Genomic DNA, 14,184 nt, shown 5'->3' with positions numbered 1-14,184 from the left:
CCTACAGCTAGAAGAGAGATGAAGGACCAGCAGTTCCTTTATGATGGCCATAGGTACAAGTTACGAGTCACTCGTGCCAACGTTCCTGTATTTCTGCAAGTGCCCTTCCCATATCAGCGTCTTCGGGGTACTCTACGACTTTAAACTCAGGAATATATCTGCAGATGCAGATTCTGACATAAATCTTGTGAAATTAGTTGCTCAAATACTGGAAAACGTCGGCAGCAGTGAGACTCCTTTCATTACTCCCAACCGACTCCCAAAATGGCGACGTACAGAACAGCGCTGAATCCGTGTCGCCACGCCCAAGGGGTCTATAGATTGATTAAATGTTTAAACAGCAAAATTCAAGTCAATCCATACATTAGCTTTGCACTAAACCCTTTCAAATTGTCAGACTTGAAATTAATAAAAACATATTCAAGTCATTAGCTTTGCACTAATCAACACTTTCAAATTGTCAGACTTGAAACTCATAAAAACATATTCAAGTCATTAGCTTTGCACTAAACCCTTTCAAATTGTCAGACTTGAAACTAATAAAAACATATTCAAGTCATTAGCTTTGCACTAAACAACCCTTTCAAATTGTCAGACTTGAAACTAATAAAAACATATTCAAGTCATTAGCTTTGCACTAAACCCTTTCAAATTGTCAGACTTGATTCTAATAAAAACATATTCAAGTCATTAGCTTTGCACTAAACAACCCTTTCAAATTGTCAGACTTGAAATTAATAAAAACATATTCAAGTCATTAGCTTTGCACTAATCAACCCTTTCAAATTGTCAGACTTGAAACTCATAAAAACATATTCAAGTCATTAGCTTTGCACTAAACAACCTTTTCAAATTATTGTCAGACTTGAAACTAATAAAAAAAATATTCAAGTCATTAGCTTTGCACTAAAAAACCCTTTCAAATTGTCAGACTTGAAACTAATATATAAACATATTTAAGTCAATCCATACATTAGCTTTGCACTAAACAACCCTTTCAAATTGTCAGACTTTAAAGTAATATAAACATATTCAAGTCATTCCAATATACTAGCTTTGCACTAAACAACAATTTCAAATTGTCTGACTTGAAACTATTATAAACATTTAAAGAAAAACTATGGGAAACTGCAAGTCGTTCATTCAAAAAGTGGCAGAATCTATTTTTAATAAACTCTTGCTAATCCAGACCAATTGAGGGGGAAGCCAGTCCAAATAGGCCAAATGTAGTTAAGCGGAACTTTTAAGGTGATTCATTGATATAAAAATAATTACATTTATCGTGCAAGGTTATTGAATATTAACGATTGTAAAGTGGACTCCACACCACGAAACATAACCTAGAGAAGTTTGTTAAATCAACACAATTAACCCTTTTACCCACAATGGACGTACTGGTACGTTTCACAAAACTCATCCCTTTACCCCCATGGACGTACTGGTACGTTTCACAAAACTCATCCCTTTACCCCCATGGACGTACTGGTACGTTTCACAAAACTCATCCCTTTACCCCCATGGACATACTGGTACGTTTCACAAAACTCATCCCTTTACCCCCATGGACGTACTGGTACGTCCTTGCAAAAAACTGCTATTTACATTTGTTTTTGCATATTTTTGATAACTATGAGAAACTTCGGCCATTTTCCAAAAGAATGAGACCAACCTGATCTCTCAAAGATGAAAATTAAGGTTGTTAGAGCAATTTAAAAAATATATATTGCAAAATGTGCTTAAAAAAAAAAAAGCCTAAGGGTTAAGGGTTGGAAAGTTCCAAATAGCCTGGGGGTAAAAGGGTTAACTAATATATGCTATTCTATGAAATACTATTGATTATAATTTCAAACAAACATTTATTAAATGTAATTACTGGGTAAAAAAAGTAGTCCAGCCTAGCATGCCAAAAATCATAAAATATACCCTTCAATCCACCATCTTTTATCGATTTTCATGTCACTGCAAATAAAAAAGTTTAGATTTTTACCTTTTTTTGGCCTTTACAAAAAAGGTTTTTGTTGACAATTAAAATGTTAAAATTATGAGTCAGCTCGTGAGTGACAAAATACTGTACAAACAAAGTAGTGTACAAAAGAAAAATTTTAATCGGTTTACTGGAACAGTTTTAACCCTTTTACCTCCAAAGGACGTACTGGTACGTTTCACAAAACTCATCCCTTTACCCCCATGGACGTACTGGTACGTTTCACAAAACTCATCCCTTTACCCCCATAGACGTACCGGTACGCCCTTGCAAAAAACTGCTATTTAGCATTTTTTTTTTCTATATTTTTGATAATTTTTTGAGAAAATTCAGGCATTTTCCAAGAGAATGAGACCAACCTGACCTCTCTATGTCAAAAATTAAGGCTGTTAGAGCAATTTAAATAAAATACACAGCAAAATGTGCTTGAAAAAAAAAAAAAAATAACCCCTGGGGGTAAAGGGTTGGAAATTTCCAAATAGCCTGGGGGTAAAAGGGTTAATATTGGTCTGCAAGCAAAATTTTACCTCCACATGTGCATTTTTAGTAGATACGTACCGCATGGACGAGACTAAACTGTGACGCGCAGATTTTCTCGCATAATGAATACTATCAGCAAGTCACCAATTAATGCGCTTTAAATGTTTGCTATTTGAGATATGTCTCTAAATAATATACTGTATATAGCTATAAGTATTAATGTGTGCATTTATTTTTAAACTAGCTGTGCACGTAAAAAAATAAATCGGGCATGGGGCCTTGGTCACCTTTACCATCATTTCCTTAGAGGAGCAGACACGAAAGATGTTAAGCTATTTTGTAGAATGGCAAATGGTCGAAAGTTTTGAAGAAAGAAAATTAAAAATGTGTTACCCTTTTACCCCCAAAGGACGTACTGGTACGTTTCACAAAACTCATCCCTTTACCCCCATGGATGTACCGGTACGTCCTTGCAAAAAACTGCTATTTACATTTTTTTTCATAATTTTGATAATTTTTTGAGAAACCAGGCATTTTCCAGGAGAATGAGACCAACCTGACTTCTCTATGATGAAAATTAAGGCTGTTAGAGCAATTTTTAAAAAAATATACTGCAAAATGTGCTTGAAAAAAAAAAAAATGCCCAGGGGGTTAAGGGCTGGAAAGTTCCAAATAGCCTGGGGGTAAAAGGGTTAAGGTATTAAGCCATTTGAAGAAGGAAAATGAAAAACGTGTTCAAGGTATTAAGCCAGCTGGCAAGACCGGCTAAATAATTGGGAACACTGACATGTGGGATTATTACATGTGCAATGGATGTTCCATAAAGCAACAGTCTCTTCCCAGTGTGCCAAACTGGGAAGCTCCACAGAACAGGATGGCCTCAATCCAGCCATCCACAGCCACAGTGACAAAAGCGAGTATGTGATCTGCCATGCAGGAATGAGAAATGAAAAGGGCGCCTTTCTTGGCTTTGCATGAGACCAGGAGGGAATGTTGCCATATACAGTAGTAACTTTTTCATCTAATTTCTAAGCCATTAAACTAATTTACAATATTATTACAATAACCGAGCTGAACTCGGTTGAGTCCCTTGTTAGGCTGGGAGGAACGTAGAGAGTAGAGGTCCCCTTTTTTGTTTTGTTTCATTTGTTGATGTCGGCTACCCCCCAAAATTGGGGGAAGTGCCTTGGTATATGTATGTATTAATTTATATTCGTTTCTGATATTACAGAAAATTGTTCAATCATTACCACTAAAAACCATTAAAAGGGAGCATGTGTATTTACGGATGTGTGGAATGCATCGAGTGAATTTCCTTAATTTCCTATGGGAAAAACTGTTTTAGTTTACAAGCATTTTGGTTTGCTAGCTCGTTCCCAGAATGAAAACTCATAAACATGTTATTTTCATTAGTAAAATAAATTTTTGAATATACTTACCCGATAATCATGTAGCTGTCAACTCCGTTGCCCGACAGAATTCTACGGAAGGGATACGCCAGCGATCGCTATACAAGAGGGGGGTGTACTCACAAGCGCCACCTGTGGCCAGGTACTGCAGTACTTCTTGTTGACACCACTTCAATTTTTCCTCGGTCCACTGGTTCTATGGGGAGGAAGGGTGGGTCAATTAAATCATGATTATCGGGTAAGTATATTCAAAAATTTATTTTACTAATGAAAATAACATTTTTCAATATTAAACTTACCTGATAATCATGTAGCTGATTCACACCCAGGGAGGTGGGTGAAAACCAGTGTACATGTATATTAAGAAGCTAAGTATCCCGTATTTCATATTATCAGTTATTCAAAATAACAATGAAATTACAAGTACCTGGTAAGGAAGTCGACTTGAGCCATTACTCTGCCTTAAATAAGTTCGTCTTCCTTACTGAGCGCAGCGTTCCTCTTAGGAGGCTGAACAACTCTAAGGTGCTGAAGTATCAAGGGCTGCAACCCATACTAAAGGACCTCATCACAACCTTTAACCTCGGCGCTTCTCAAGAAAGAATTGACCACCCGCCAAATCAACAAGGATGTGGAAGGCTTCTTAGCCGACCGTACAACCCATAAAAAGTATTCAAGAGAAAGGTTAAAAGGTTATGGGATTATGGGAATGTAGTGGCTGAGCCCTCGCCTACTACTGCATTCGTTGCTACGAATGGTCCCAGGGTGTAGCAGTACTCGTAAAGAGACTGGACATCTTTGAGATAGAATGATGCGAACACTGACTTGCTTCTCCAATAGGTTGCATCCATAACACTCTGCTGAGAATGGCTCTGTTTGAAGGCCACTGAAGTAGCCACAGCTCCCACTTCATGTGTCCTTACCTTCAGCAAAGCAAGGTCTTCTTCCTTCAGATGAGAATGTGCTTCTCTAATCAGAAGCCTGAATAGTAAGAAACTGAGTTCTTAGAACTTGGAAAAGAAGGTTTCTTGATAGCACACCATAAGGCTTCTGATTGTCCTCGTAAAGGTTAAGACCTTTTTAGATAGTACCTAAGAGCTCTAACTGGGCAAAGTACTCTCTCCAGTTCGTTCCCCACCAAGTTGGACAGGCTTGGGATCTCGAACGACTTAGGCCAAGGACGTGAAGGAAGCTCGTTTAGCAAAAACCGAGCTGCAAGGAACATGTAGCCGTTTCAGATGTGAAAACAATGATCCTGCTGAAGGTGTGGATCTCACTTACTCTTTTAGCTGTTGTCAAGCACACGAGGAAAAGAGTTTTTAATGTGAGGTCCTAAAAAGAGGCTGATTGGAGAGGTTCAAATCTTGATGACATAAGGAACCTTAGGACCACGTCTAGATTCCAGCCTGGAGTGGACAACCGACGTTCCTTTGAGGTCTCAAAAGACCTAGGGAGGTCCTGTAGATCTTTGTTGGTGGAAAGATCCAAGCCTATGTGGCGGAAAACCGCTGCCAACATACTTCTGTAACCCTTGATCGTAGGAGCTGAAAGGGATCTTACTTTCCTTAGATATAACAGGAAGTCAGCAATCCGGGTTACAGTGGTACTGGTTGAGGAAACTGCATTGGTCTTGTACCAGCTACGGAAGACTTCCCCTAGAGACTGATAGATTCTGAGAGTGGATGTTCTCCTTGCTTTGGCAATCGCTCTGGCTGCCTCCTTAGAAAAGCCCCTAGCTCTTGAGAGTCTTTCGAAAGTCTGAAGGCAGTCAGACGAAGAGCGTGGAGGTTTGGGTGTACCTTCTTTACGTGAGGTAGACGTAGAAGGTTCACTCCTAGAGGAAGAGTCCTGGGAATGTCGACCAGCCATTGCAGTACCTCTAAGAACCATTCTCTCGCGGGCCAGAGCGGAGCCAACCAACGTCAGCCGTGTCCCTTTGCGAGAGGAGAACTTCTGAAGTACCCTGTTGACAATCTTGAACGGCGGGAATGCATACAGGTCGAGATGGAACCAATCCAGCAGAAAAGCATCCACGTGAACTGCTGCTGGGTCTGGAATCGGAGAACAATACAACAGGAGTCTCTAGGTTATCGAGGTAGCGAACAGATCTATGGTTGGCTGACCCCACAGGGCCCAAAGTCTGCTGCAAACATTCTTGTGAAGGGTCCACTCTGTGGGGATGACCTGACCCTTCCGGCTGAGGTGATCTGCCATGACATTCATACCGCCCTGAATGAACCTCGTTACCAGCGTGAGCTTTCGATCTTTAGACCAGATGAGGAGGTCCCTTGCGATCTAGAACAACTTCACGAAAGAGTCCCTCCCTGCTTGAAGATGTAAGCCAGGGCTGTGGTGTTGTCAGAGTCCACCTCCACCACTTTGTTAAGCTGGAGGGACTTGAAGTTTATCAAGGCCAGAAGAACCGCCAAAAACTCCTTGCAATTGATGTGAAGTGTCCTTTGCTCCTGATTCCATGTTCCCGAGCATTCCTGTCCGTCCAAAGTCGCACCCCAGCCCGTGTCTGATGCGTCCGAGAGGAGACGGCGGTCGGGTTTCTGAACAGCCAAAGGTAGACTTCCTTGAGAAGAAAGCTGTTCTTACACCACGCGAGAGAAGACCTCCTCTCTTCGGAAACAGGAACTGACACCGTCTCTAGCGTCATGTCCTTTATCCAGTGAGCAGCTAGATGATACTGAAGGGGGGGAGGTGGAGTCTCCCTAACACGATGAACAGGGCCAGCGATGAAAGTGTCCCTGTTAGACTCATCCACTACCTGACTGAGCATCGGTTCCTTCTCAGCATGCTCTGGATGCATTCTAGGGCTTGGAAGATCCTTGGGGCCGACGGAAAAGCCCGAAAAGCTCGACTCTGAAGATCCATACCCAGGGAGACAATGGTCTGGGATGGGACGAGCTGAGACTCCTCAAAATTGACCAGGAGGCCCAGTTCCTTGGTCAGATCCATAGTCCATCTGAGAATCTCCAGACAGCGACGACTTGTGGGAGCTCTTAAAAGCCAGTCGTCTGACGGAGCCGGACACAAGATCATGGTACTGCTGCACAGTCTGTGAACTGTCAACCATGGGGAAGCGAGGAAGTACAGTGACAACCCGAAGCTGTCTAGACTGTCTGGGTCGTACAGACAACTCCTTATCGGGTTGCTGAGGTTGCCGCACTGCGTCACAACAAGTCACTTCTGCTGGTTGTTGAACGTCTTCCCAGTGACACACTGACTCCGTAAACAAAAAATCCTCTAACAAGGACTAAGCTTGGACTGCATGTCTTGCAACACAGCTCAAGGTCTATGGGAGCAGGTGTGGTAACAGACGGGGTTAGCGACTGAAGTGGAACCATTACCTTCCCTGGAAGCATGTTATGCTTAAATAAAAGTCCATAGGAGGCTACGCAGCTAAAGGCTCCTCTCCAAATGACAGAGTCCTCAAGGGAATATCAGAAGGAGGGAGAAAAGCACTTTCTCATCTACAGGGACCATATCCGAGAAAAGCTAAGTTCTCTCAGTGAGGGTTTCACTGGTGCAAAAGCAGCAGACTAGAAGGTAACGTTATGAAACTGCTTGACAGTCTAGTGAGTTGGCAACAACCAAAGATGTATGACTGAGAAGCATGCGGTAAGGTATGCAGAGCATGTTGTATGCAGAGCATGCTGTATGCAGAGCATGCTGTATGTAGAGCATGCTGTGTGCAGAGCATGCTGTATGCAGAGCATGCTGTATGCAGAGCATGCTGTATGCAGAGCATGCTGTATGCAGAGCATGCTGTATGCAGAGCATGCTGTATGCAGAGCATGCTGTATGCAGAGCATGCTGTATGCAGAGCATGCTGTATGTAGAGCATGCTGTAAGGTAAGCAGAGCGTGTTGCATGGCGTGTAACATTTCTCAGAAATTCCATGACCAGTGCTAGAGTGAGTAATATCGCATTACTGTCCATTGAAAGTGCACGTGCCGAGGGAATTGATTTAGACTGTTTTGTTGATGAATTTGATAGCCGGCATGATAATCGTAGAATTAAGCTGCACTAAATGTACTATAATCTACTTCACCTCAGGAAAGGGAAACTCGCCCTGTTGGCAACACTGCATTACTTCATGCATGCTTGCATGGGGTTTTAATATCAACATAATATTTACCTTACATTCATAACTCATGATTCATTTTTGTTTTGAAGATATTTTTGCCATATTTTGCGATTTTGTTAAAAATATATTGCAAGGAATACATATATATTTTTATATTAAGTAATACAAATAACCTCCATTATCATAATGTTTGTGTAGGCATACATGTATATGATTACAAATGCAAGTTATGAAAGTAAAGAGGTGTTATTATTGTCATTTGTTATTTCCAAGTTGAATGGGAAGAGGCTCAAGTTGAGGAGAAAGTGGCAGATGCATGCGTTGAGGTGGCTGACTCATAGCATGAGGTTGCTGCCTCAAGAGTTGCGCTTGCTGTAAGGGTTGCGGATGCGCAGTAGCAGGTTCCTGAGGAACGAGTTGAGGTTCCTGAGGTGTGAGCTGCGAGAGTTAAGGAAGCGGCTGCGCAGAACGCAGTTCTTGTCTCGCTTTGAGGAGGGTTGAGGTCGCTGCAGCGAGTGCTGAGGTGGCTGCCTCATTGATGGAAGAGGTTGTCGTACCTCAAGAGATTGTTGCCTCGCTGGTGGAACCGCAAGCGGAAGCGGAGGAAGTAAGGCATAAGATTCCTGCTCCCATTGCTGAGGTTGCCTTAAGGAAGGCGGAGGTTGCTGCACACCGCTGGTAACTGGCAACTCAGTACGCGGTAAGGTATCCTGAGGAACCTCAACATCGTACGCCTGGCAGACTGGACTGCGGTGAGGCGGAGCGATCGCAGGAGGAGGTGTAACCTTCTCAGCCTGACACTCACGCATTAAGACCGCAAGCTGTGACTGCATGGACTGCAGCAAAGTCATCTTGGGGTCGGCAGACGCTAAGGTCTGCTGAAGCAAAGCCTTAACAGAAGATGAGGTCTGTTGCGGCATCACCTTACCTCTCTTAGGAGGTGTGCAGTGACCTGATGACTGCGGAGAGTCAGAGCTAATCCAATGACTGCAGCCAGGTTGTAGAGCTCTTGAGGTCTGGACTTTGCGTTTGAGAGGTCTTGAGACCTGAGTCCAGCGTTTTCTCCCTGACAATTCTTCAGCAGACGAGTAAAAGACGGGCTCAATCGTCTGCGGGTGGGAGTGACGGTCTCTGTAAGACACGCCCGCAACCACCGAGGATACTTCTGTGCGCCGATCAAGGCCTGCCGAACCCTTTTGCCCTTCGACATTGCTTCTCCCCTGGGCTTGGGAGCTTGCAAGAGGTCCCGGACTGGGAGGACGACTGGCACGCAAGAAGTACCCTCACGCACAACACTGACACACTTTGCGCTAATCACTTATCACTTTTGAATTTCTGTTTGCACTTATTTCACTGAACTCGAAACTTTAAGTGGTTTGTACCTGAAACACGCAATTCTATCCTTCTTTAAAAGTTAGTAATTGCGAAAACAGAATTACAATGTAACAGAAAAATCTAATGAAAGATAAATAATTCAGTGGCTGGAAAGAGACTAAACACTAGATCAAATAAACTACGTTTAAAATCTCTCACCGCATAAAGCTTGAGAACAAGAATAAACTCTAGAAACGTTTACCTTCTTCCCCTAAAGAGACTAGGGAGAAGAGCAAAAACGATAACAACGTTACTCGCTTGAACGAAACGTTTATCCAGCTCTCTCTCCCTCCGTCTCTATCTCTCTCTCTCTCTCTCTCTCTTGACTTAGAACCTGAGAGAAGAGCCCAATCATATATACTCGTTAAAACATATTATTGTTAAAGGAAAAAAACTGAAAGATTTCCCAAATAAAAAGTTCCTTTATTAGAATTAAAACCATTAAGCTAAGAAAGAATGAACAAAACGTTATAAACGGTTTACTCTTACTGCAACGTGACACCGTGAAAATTCTCTCTCTATCGTAACGATAGAGCGCAAGTTGAACATTCTGAACGTCAACAACTGCAGAGACAAAACAAAACGTTAGTTCAACTTTGAAACAGTACGAGACTATCAAAGAAATTCTTTCAAAAACATTAAAATAGCATAATATGTTAACAGGTAAAACCGAAATGACGGGCTCAATGTTAATTAACTTCGGTACAAGAAAAGACCGCCTACTATTAGGAAAGGTCGAATATAAACAAATATAAAAATTAATTTAATAATTTTATAAAAAAGGAAGTTAATCGAAGAGGCCTATAAAAGGCGGAGAGATATAAAATAAATCTATAACTTTTGTTAAGCAAAATTAAGAAAGAGAGTCTATACTCTCTTAGACACCAACACTTCCGTCTAAGGGAAGGGTCGGCCATTTAAAGGTGAAAGAGAGTTCATACTCTCTTCGTCACCATAATTAATCAAATTAATTCCAAAAGCTAGCTAAGCTAATAATAAAACTTCCTGAATAGCGAAAGCTGAAATCTTAGAGCAATACTTCACCAAAAACCGTGAACAAGACTCCAAAATTATAAGCGTATCCATGAACGTCTTGCCGGAAGCACGACAGAGGAAAAATTGAAGTGGTGTCAACAAGAAGTACTGCAGTACCTGGCCACAGGTGGCGCTTGTGAGTACACCCCCCTCTTGTATAGCGATCGCTGGCGTATCCCTTCCGTAGAATTCTGTCGGGCAACGGAGTTGACAGCTACATGATTATCGGGTAAGTTTAATATTGAAAACAAAGTATTACAGTATTGTAATATCACCGTCACTATCAAAGATACAAATCTAATTGTAAAATCATAATGTTCCAAGGACTTTTAATCAAGACTATGTAGATTTTTAAATTAGTATTTTTCCGATGATGTCTAATTTAAGTTTGCAATAAAATTACCATATTACGTAATTAATTGTTGTATTCATTTTATTTCAAATGTTATATATGCACTTTATACATCTATACTATTCAAAATAAAAGTCACGTACATTTACTAAAAAATCTTTTACCATTACATTACAAAAAACATCTTTTGATCCAAAAATTGTCCAGATAAGCCAACAATCCAGATAAAAAGGGCCTGGATAAGCAAGAATTTATTTAAATAACTCCAGTAAAATCAGAAGTTTCCTTTTTTCAAAATTAAAAACAACAAACAAAATAAAAACCCACACAAAACACCAATGTCACAGCATGTAAATGTTTTTCATACAAACCCATCAGTCATATGTTTGTGCTGTATACACAGTCTGAAAGTTACCATGATTAACAGTCTTCTGTTGACCAGATAAGTGATAAAAGAAATTAACCTCACTATGAAGCGTTATGAAGCTTCATCTGCGGTGGATAACGGGGGAGGACGGGCTGCGGCACCCCTAGAAGTACCAGCCGAACTCGGTTGAGTCCCTAGTCAGGCTGGGAGGACCGTAGAGAGGAGAGGTCCCATTTTTTTTAATTATTTGATGTCGGCTAGGCCCCAAAATTGGGGGAAGTGCCTTGGTATATGGATGGATGCATGGATCAAGAGTAAGCCTTGATCAATAACCTAAAATTATGACTACACGCGAGGTCTTCCAGAACGGGTACTCTTAGTAAGACTAATGTGCATGGTTTTTCTTTATATTCCATTAATGAGCACTGTAATGCTAGTATTTTGAGCCACGTGACCCTGTGAGATTTAGAGCCGTAAATATAATTAGTGGGGTTGCGAGCAAACAATTTACTTCTGAAGACTATCTCGTCTAGCTACCTGCCCTTTGAGAATTAGGAAAGACAATACTGAAATGCTGAGAGTCCCAAAGATAACAGACTGCGTTTCGAGAGTGGATTTTAGCTTGCAAGTTCATCTTAGCAAATTAAGTTTCAGAGATGTGAACAAATTAGTGCGCTGCCGCTCAATATCAAATTCCATCGAAATTCTCAATTTTAATCTTTACATAATTGCAAACAGATATTCTCATCTAAGAAACTGTAAGTTGAAGGTTTGTAGCCAAAGCACTTACTGTAGTGTGAAGAACTGCAAAAAAATACGCAGTACAGCCAACACAACTATTGCAGCAAACTAATTATGGATGCATAAGATGAAATAAGACCACGAAGGACACAGGAACCAGCTAAGACTTACTAAGGGTATATGGAACCAATGTATATTACAGAATATCAGCTCTTATGTCATCCATTTATATGTCGATGTTATGAGCCTCTAAGGCCTGCAGTAGTCATGCAATTATTAAATACCATCTATTCCTCTATACTGTACCCCATTAACTGTAACCGAGTACCACACCATACTCTACTTTCTCCGATAACAGACAATACCCAGAAGCAACTATTTACTTAATGAAGAGTCCATCGCTACTTATATAGAATGTCAAGTAAACACTTTTTGTTAGTCAATGAAGAGTCCATCGCTACTTATATAGAATGTCAAATAAACACTTTTCGTCCAACTGTCCAAAATTTAATTAGTAATGAAATGTTGAAATTTGAAAAAGGGTCATTAGAAAAATATTCGGCAGAATCTCAATATTATTCAACTCATCCAATTTTAACTTATATAAGGCTGTAGATTATCAAATCAAATCTACACTCCATTAAGTATATTATGTTCGTTGGACCATCCCTGAGATACTGAATATAAATGTACAGCATAAATATACAAACAATAAAAAAAATATTTTGGATAAGAAATAAATTTTGAACCCCTGCTTATTCTTAAGTATATTATGTTCTTTGGACCACCCCTGAGAGAATGAATATAAATGTACAGCATAAATATACAAACAATGAAAGAAATATTTTGGATAAGAAGAAATAAATCTTGAACCCCTACTTAATCTTAAGCAACGGCAGATACTCACGGAAGAGTCGTCAAATTCAAACATGGTGCCGCTGGAAGCTTCCGCAACGGCTGTGTAATGTCCCCCGTGTTGGGACCCTCCCAAGTGTATTACCATGGAGGCCAGACGATATTGATAGGGCCCACTTCCTTCACTGGACTGATTTTTGTTTTGCCCGTTCACAAACCTTGAAATGTCAATGGTTCTTTGGATGTTGATGTGCTTGTTTATTTTTCCACCGGAAAAAGTGAATCTGAAAAGAATACATAAGACTGTCATTGACAACTACAGTATTATCATTATACATACATCATACATATACCAAGGCACTTAATACGATAGCGTGTGTGTTATTTATTTTGTGTCACGCTTTAAAGAAAACAGAAATAATTTCATGGTATACTCTTACAAATTCACGATTTAAAGAAAACTGAAATAATTTCATGGTATACTCTTACAAATTCACATTAGACTTTGATTACTTAACCAAGGCACATCTTATATAGTTTTCCCAATTTTGTCTTTAGCACATGACTTTTTTTTTTCAAATATTAGAAAATAAATTGATGATCAATTTCCATAAGCTAGATTACAAAATTAATCTCGGGACCTTTTATTCAAATGTACTGTATAGGTTAGGAACAAGATAATTAGATTGAGAGCCATTTCACACCAGATAACAGGTAAATGATGATTAATAATGCGTTGTGTTGAAAAAATAGACTAAGGTATAAAATTATCAGAAAAACTAGGTACAGTAGATACTTACATACGAGTAGAACAGACATAACTATATCTAAATGTAAAGAAAACAAAACCTTACATTATTTTGTTAAAGTGAAAAGATAAGAAACAGTGGCAGATGTAAAATGAAATACGGAATCATAAGTATGATAATGAATATTAATAACTGGGTAACTGCTAAGTGCACCTAGCAAAAAAGTAGGGATAATCTGTTAAGACCTGTTAAGATTGCAACAGACTCGTGCTTGGTCGATTCCTACGAGATAATACAGGTAGCTCAAGTCGCTCGTTTGCGACGTCGTCATAACTCAAAAATAGCTATTTTTCAGGAGAGCCATTTTAATCAATAAAAACACTCATATTAATGTATGTCGTTAGGACATTTAGCGCCTCAAGCGATCAATTTTTTAGCTACAATTATGAAACTTTTGCCAAAAGAATCAGCATTTGAAGATGAATATGTCTATATGGATAACTCAAAAATAAATTTTTTTGAGTTATGACGTTGTTGTCGCAAGCGAGCGAAGTGCGAAAAGTTGTTTTGTCGGGGAAATTTCAACCTGCAAATGAGGGTTTTACGTAAATCCATCGACTACGATTTACCAAAAGTGCAACTTGAAAAATTACAAAACATGATAAACAGAGGAGCAAAGACTAATAAAAGGTGTCCAACCCCGAGAAAGTATCACTCCTTTACTAATTAATTTACACTAACT

At 40.0% G+C, this 14,184-nt stretch overlaps 1 protein-coding gene across 2 annotated transcripts in view; it reads right to left on the bottom strand.

Moving 5' to 3' along the window:
- Positions 1–14,184, bottom strand: part of LOC137634681 (ubiquitin carboxyl-terminal hydrolase 36-like) — a 61,019-nt gene that overhangs the window by 13,781 nt on the left and 33,054 nt on the right. For both annotated transcript variants that reach the window (XM_068367161.1, XM_068367160.1), the window contains exon 7: positions 12,746–12,977. In XM_068367161.1, the coding sequence (XP_068223262.1) occupies positions 12,746–12,977 (232 nt within the window). The remainder of the gene's footprint in view (positions 1–12,745; positions 12,978–14,184) is intronic.

This window comes from Palaemon carinicauda, chromosome 45 (assembly GCF_036898095.1).
Source record: "Palaemon carinicauda isolate YSFRI2023 chromosome 45, ASM3689809v2, whole genome shotgun sequence".
In the NCBI taxonomy this organism is placed as follows: Eukaryota; Metazoa; Arthropoda; class Malacostraca; order Decapoda; family Palaemonidae; genus Palaemon; species Palaemon carinicauda.
This window is presented reverse-complemented; position numbering and strand designations above follow the sequence as displayed.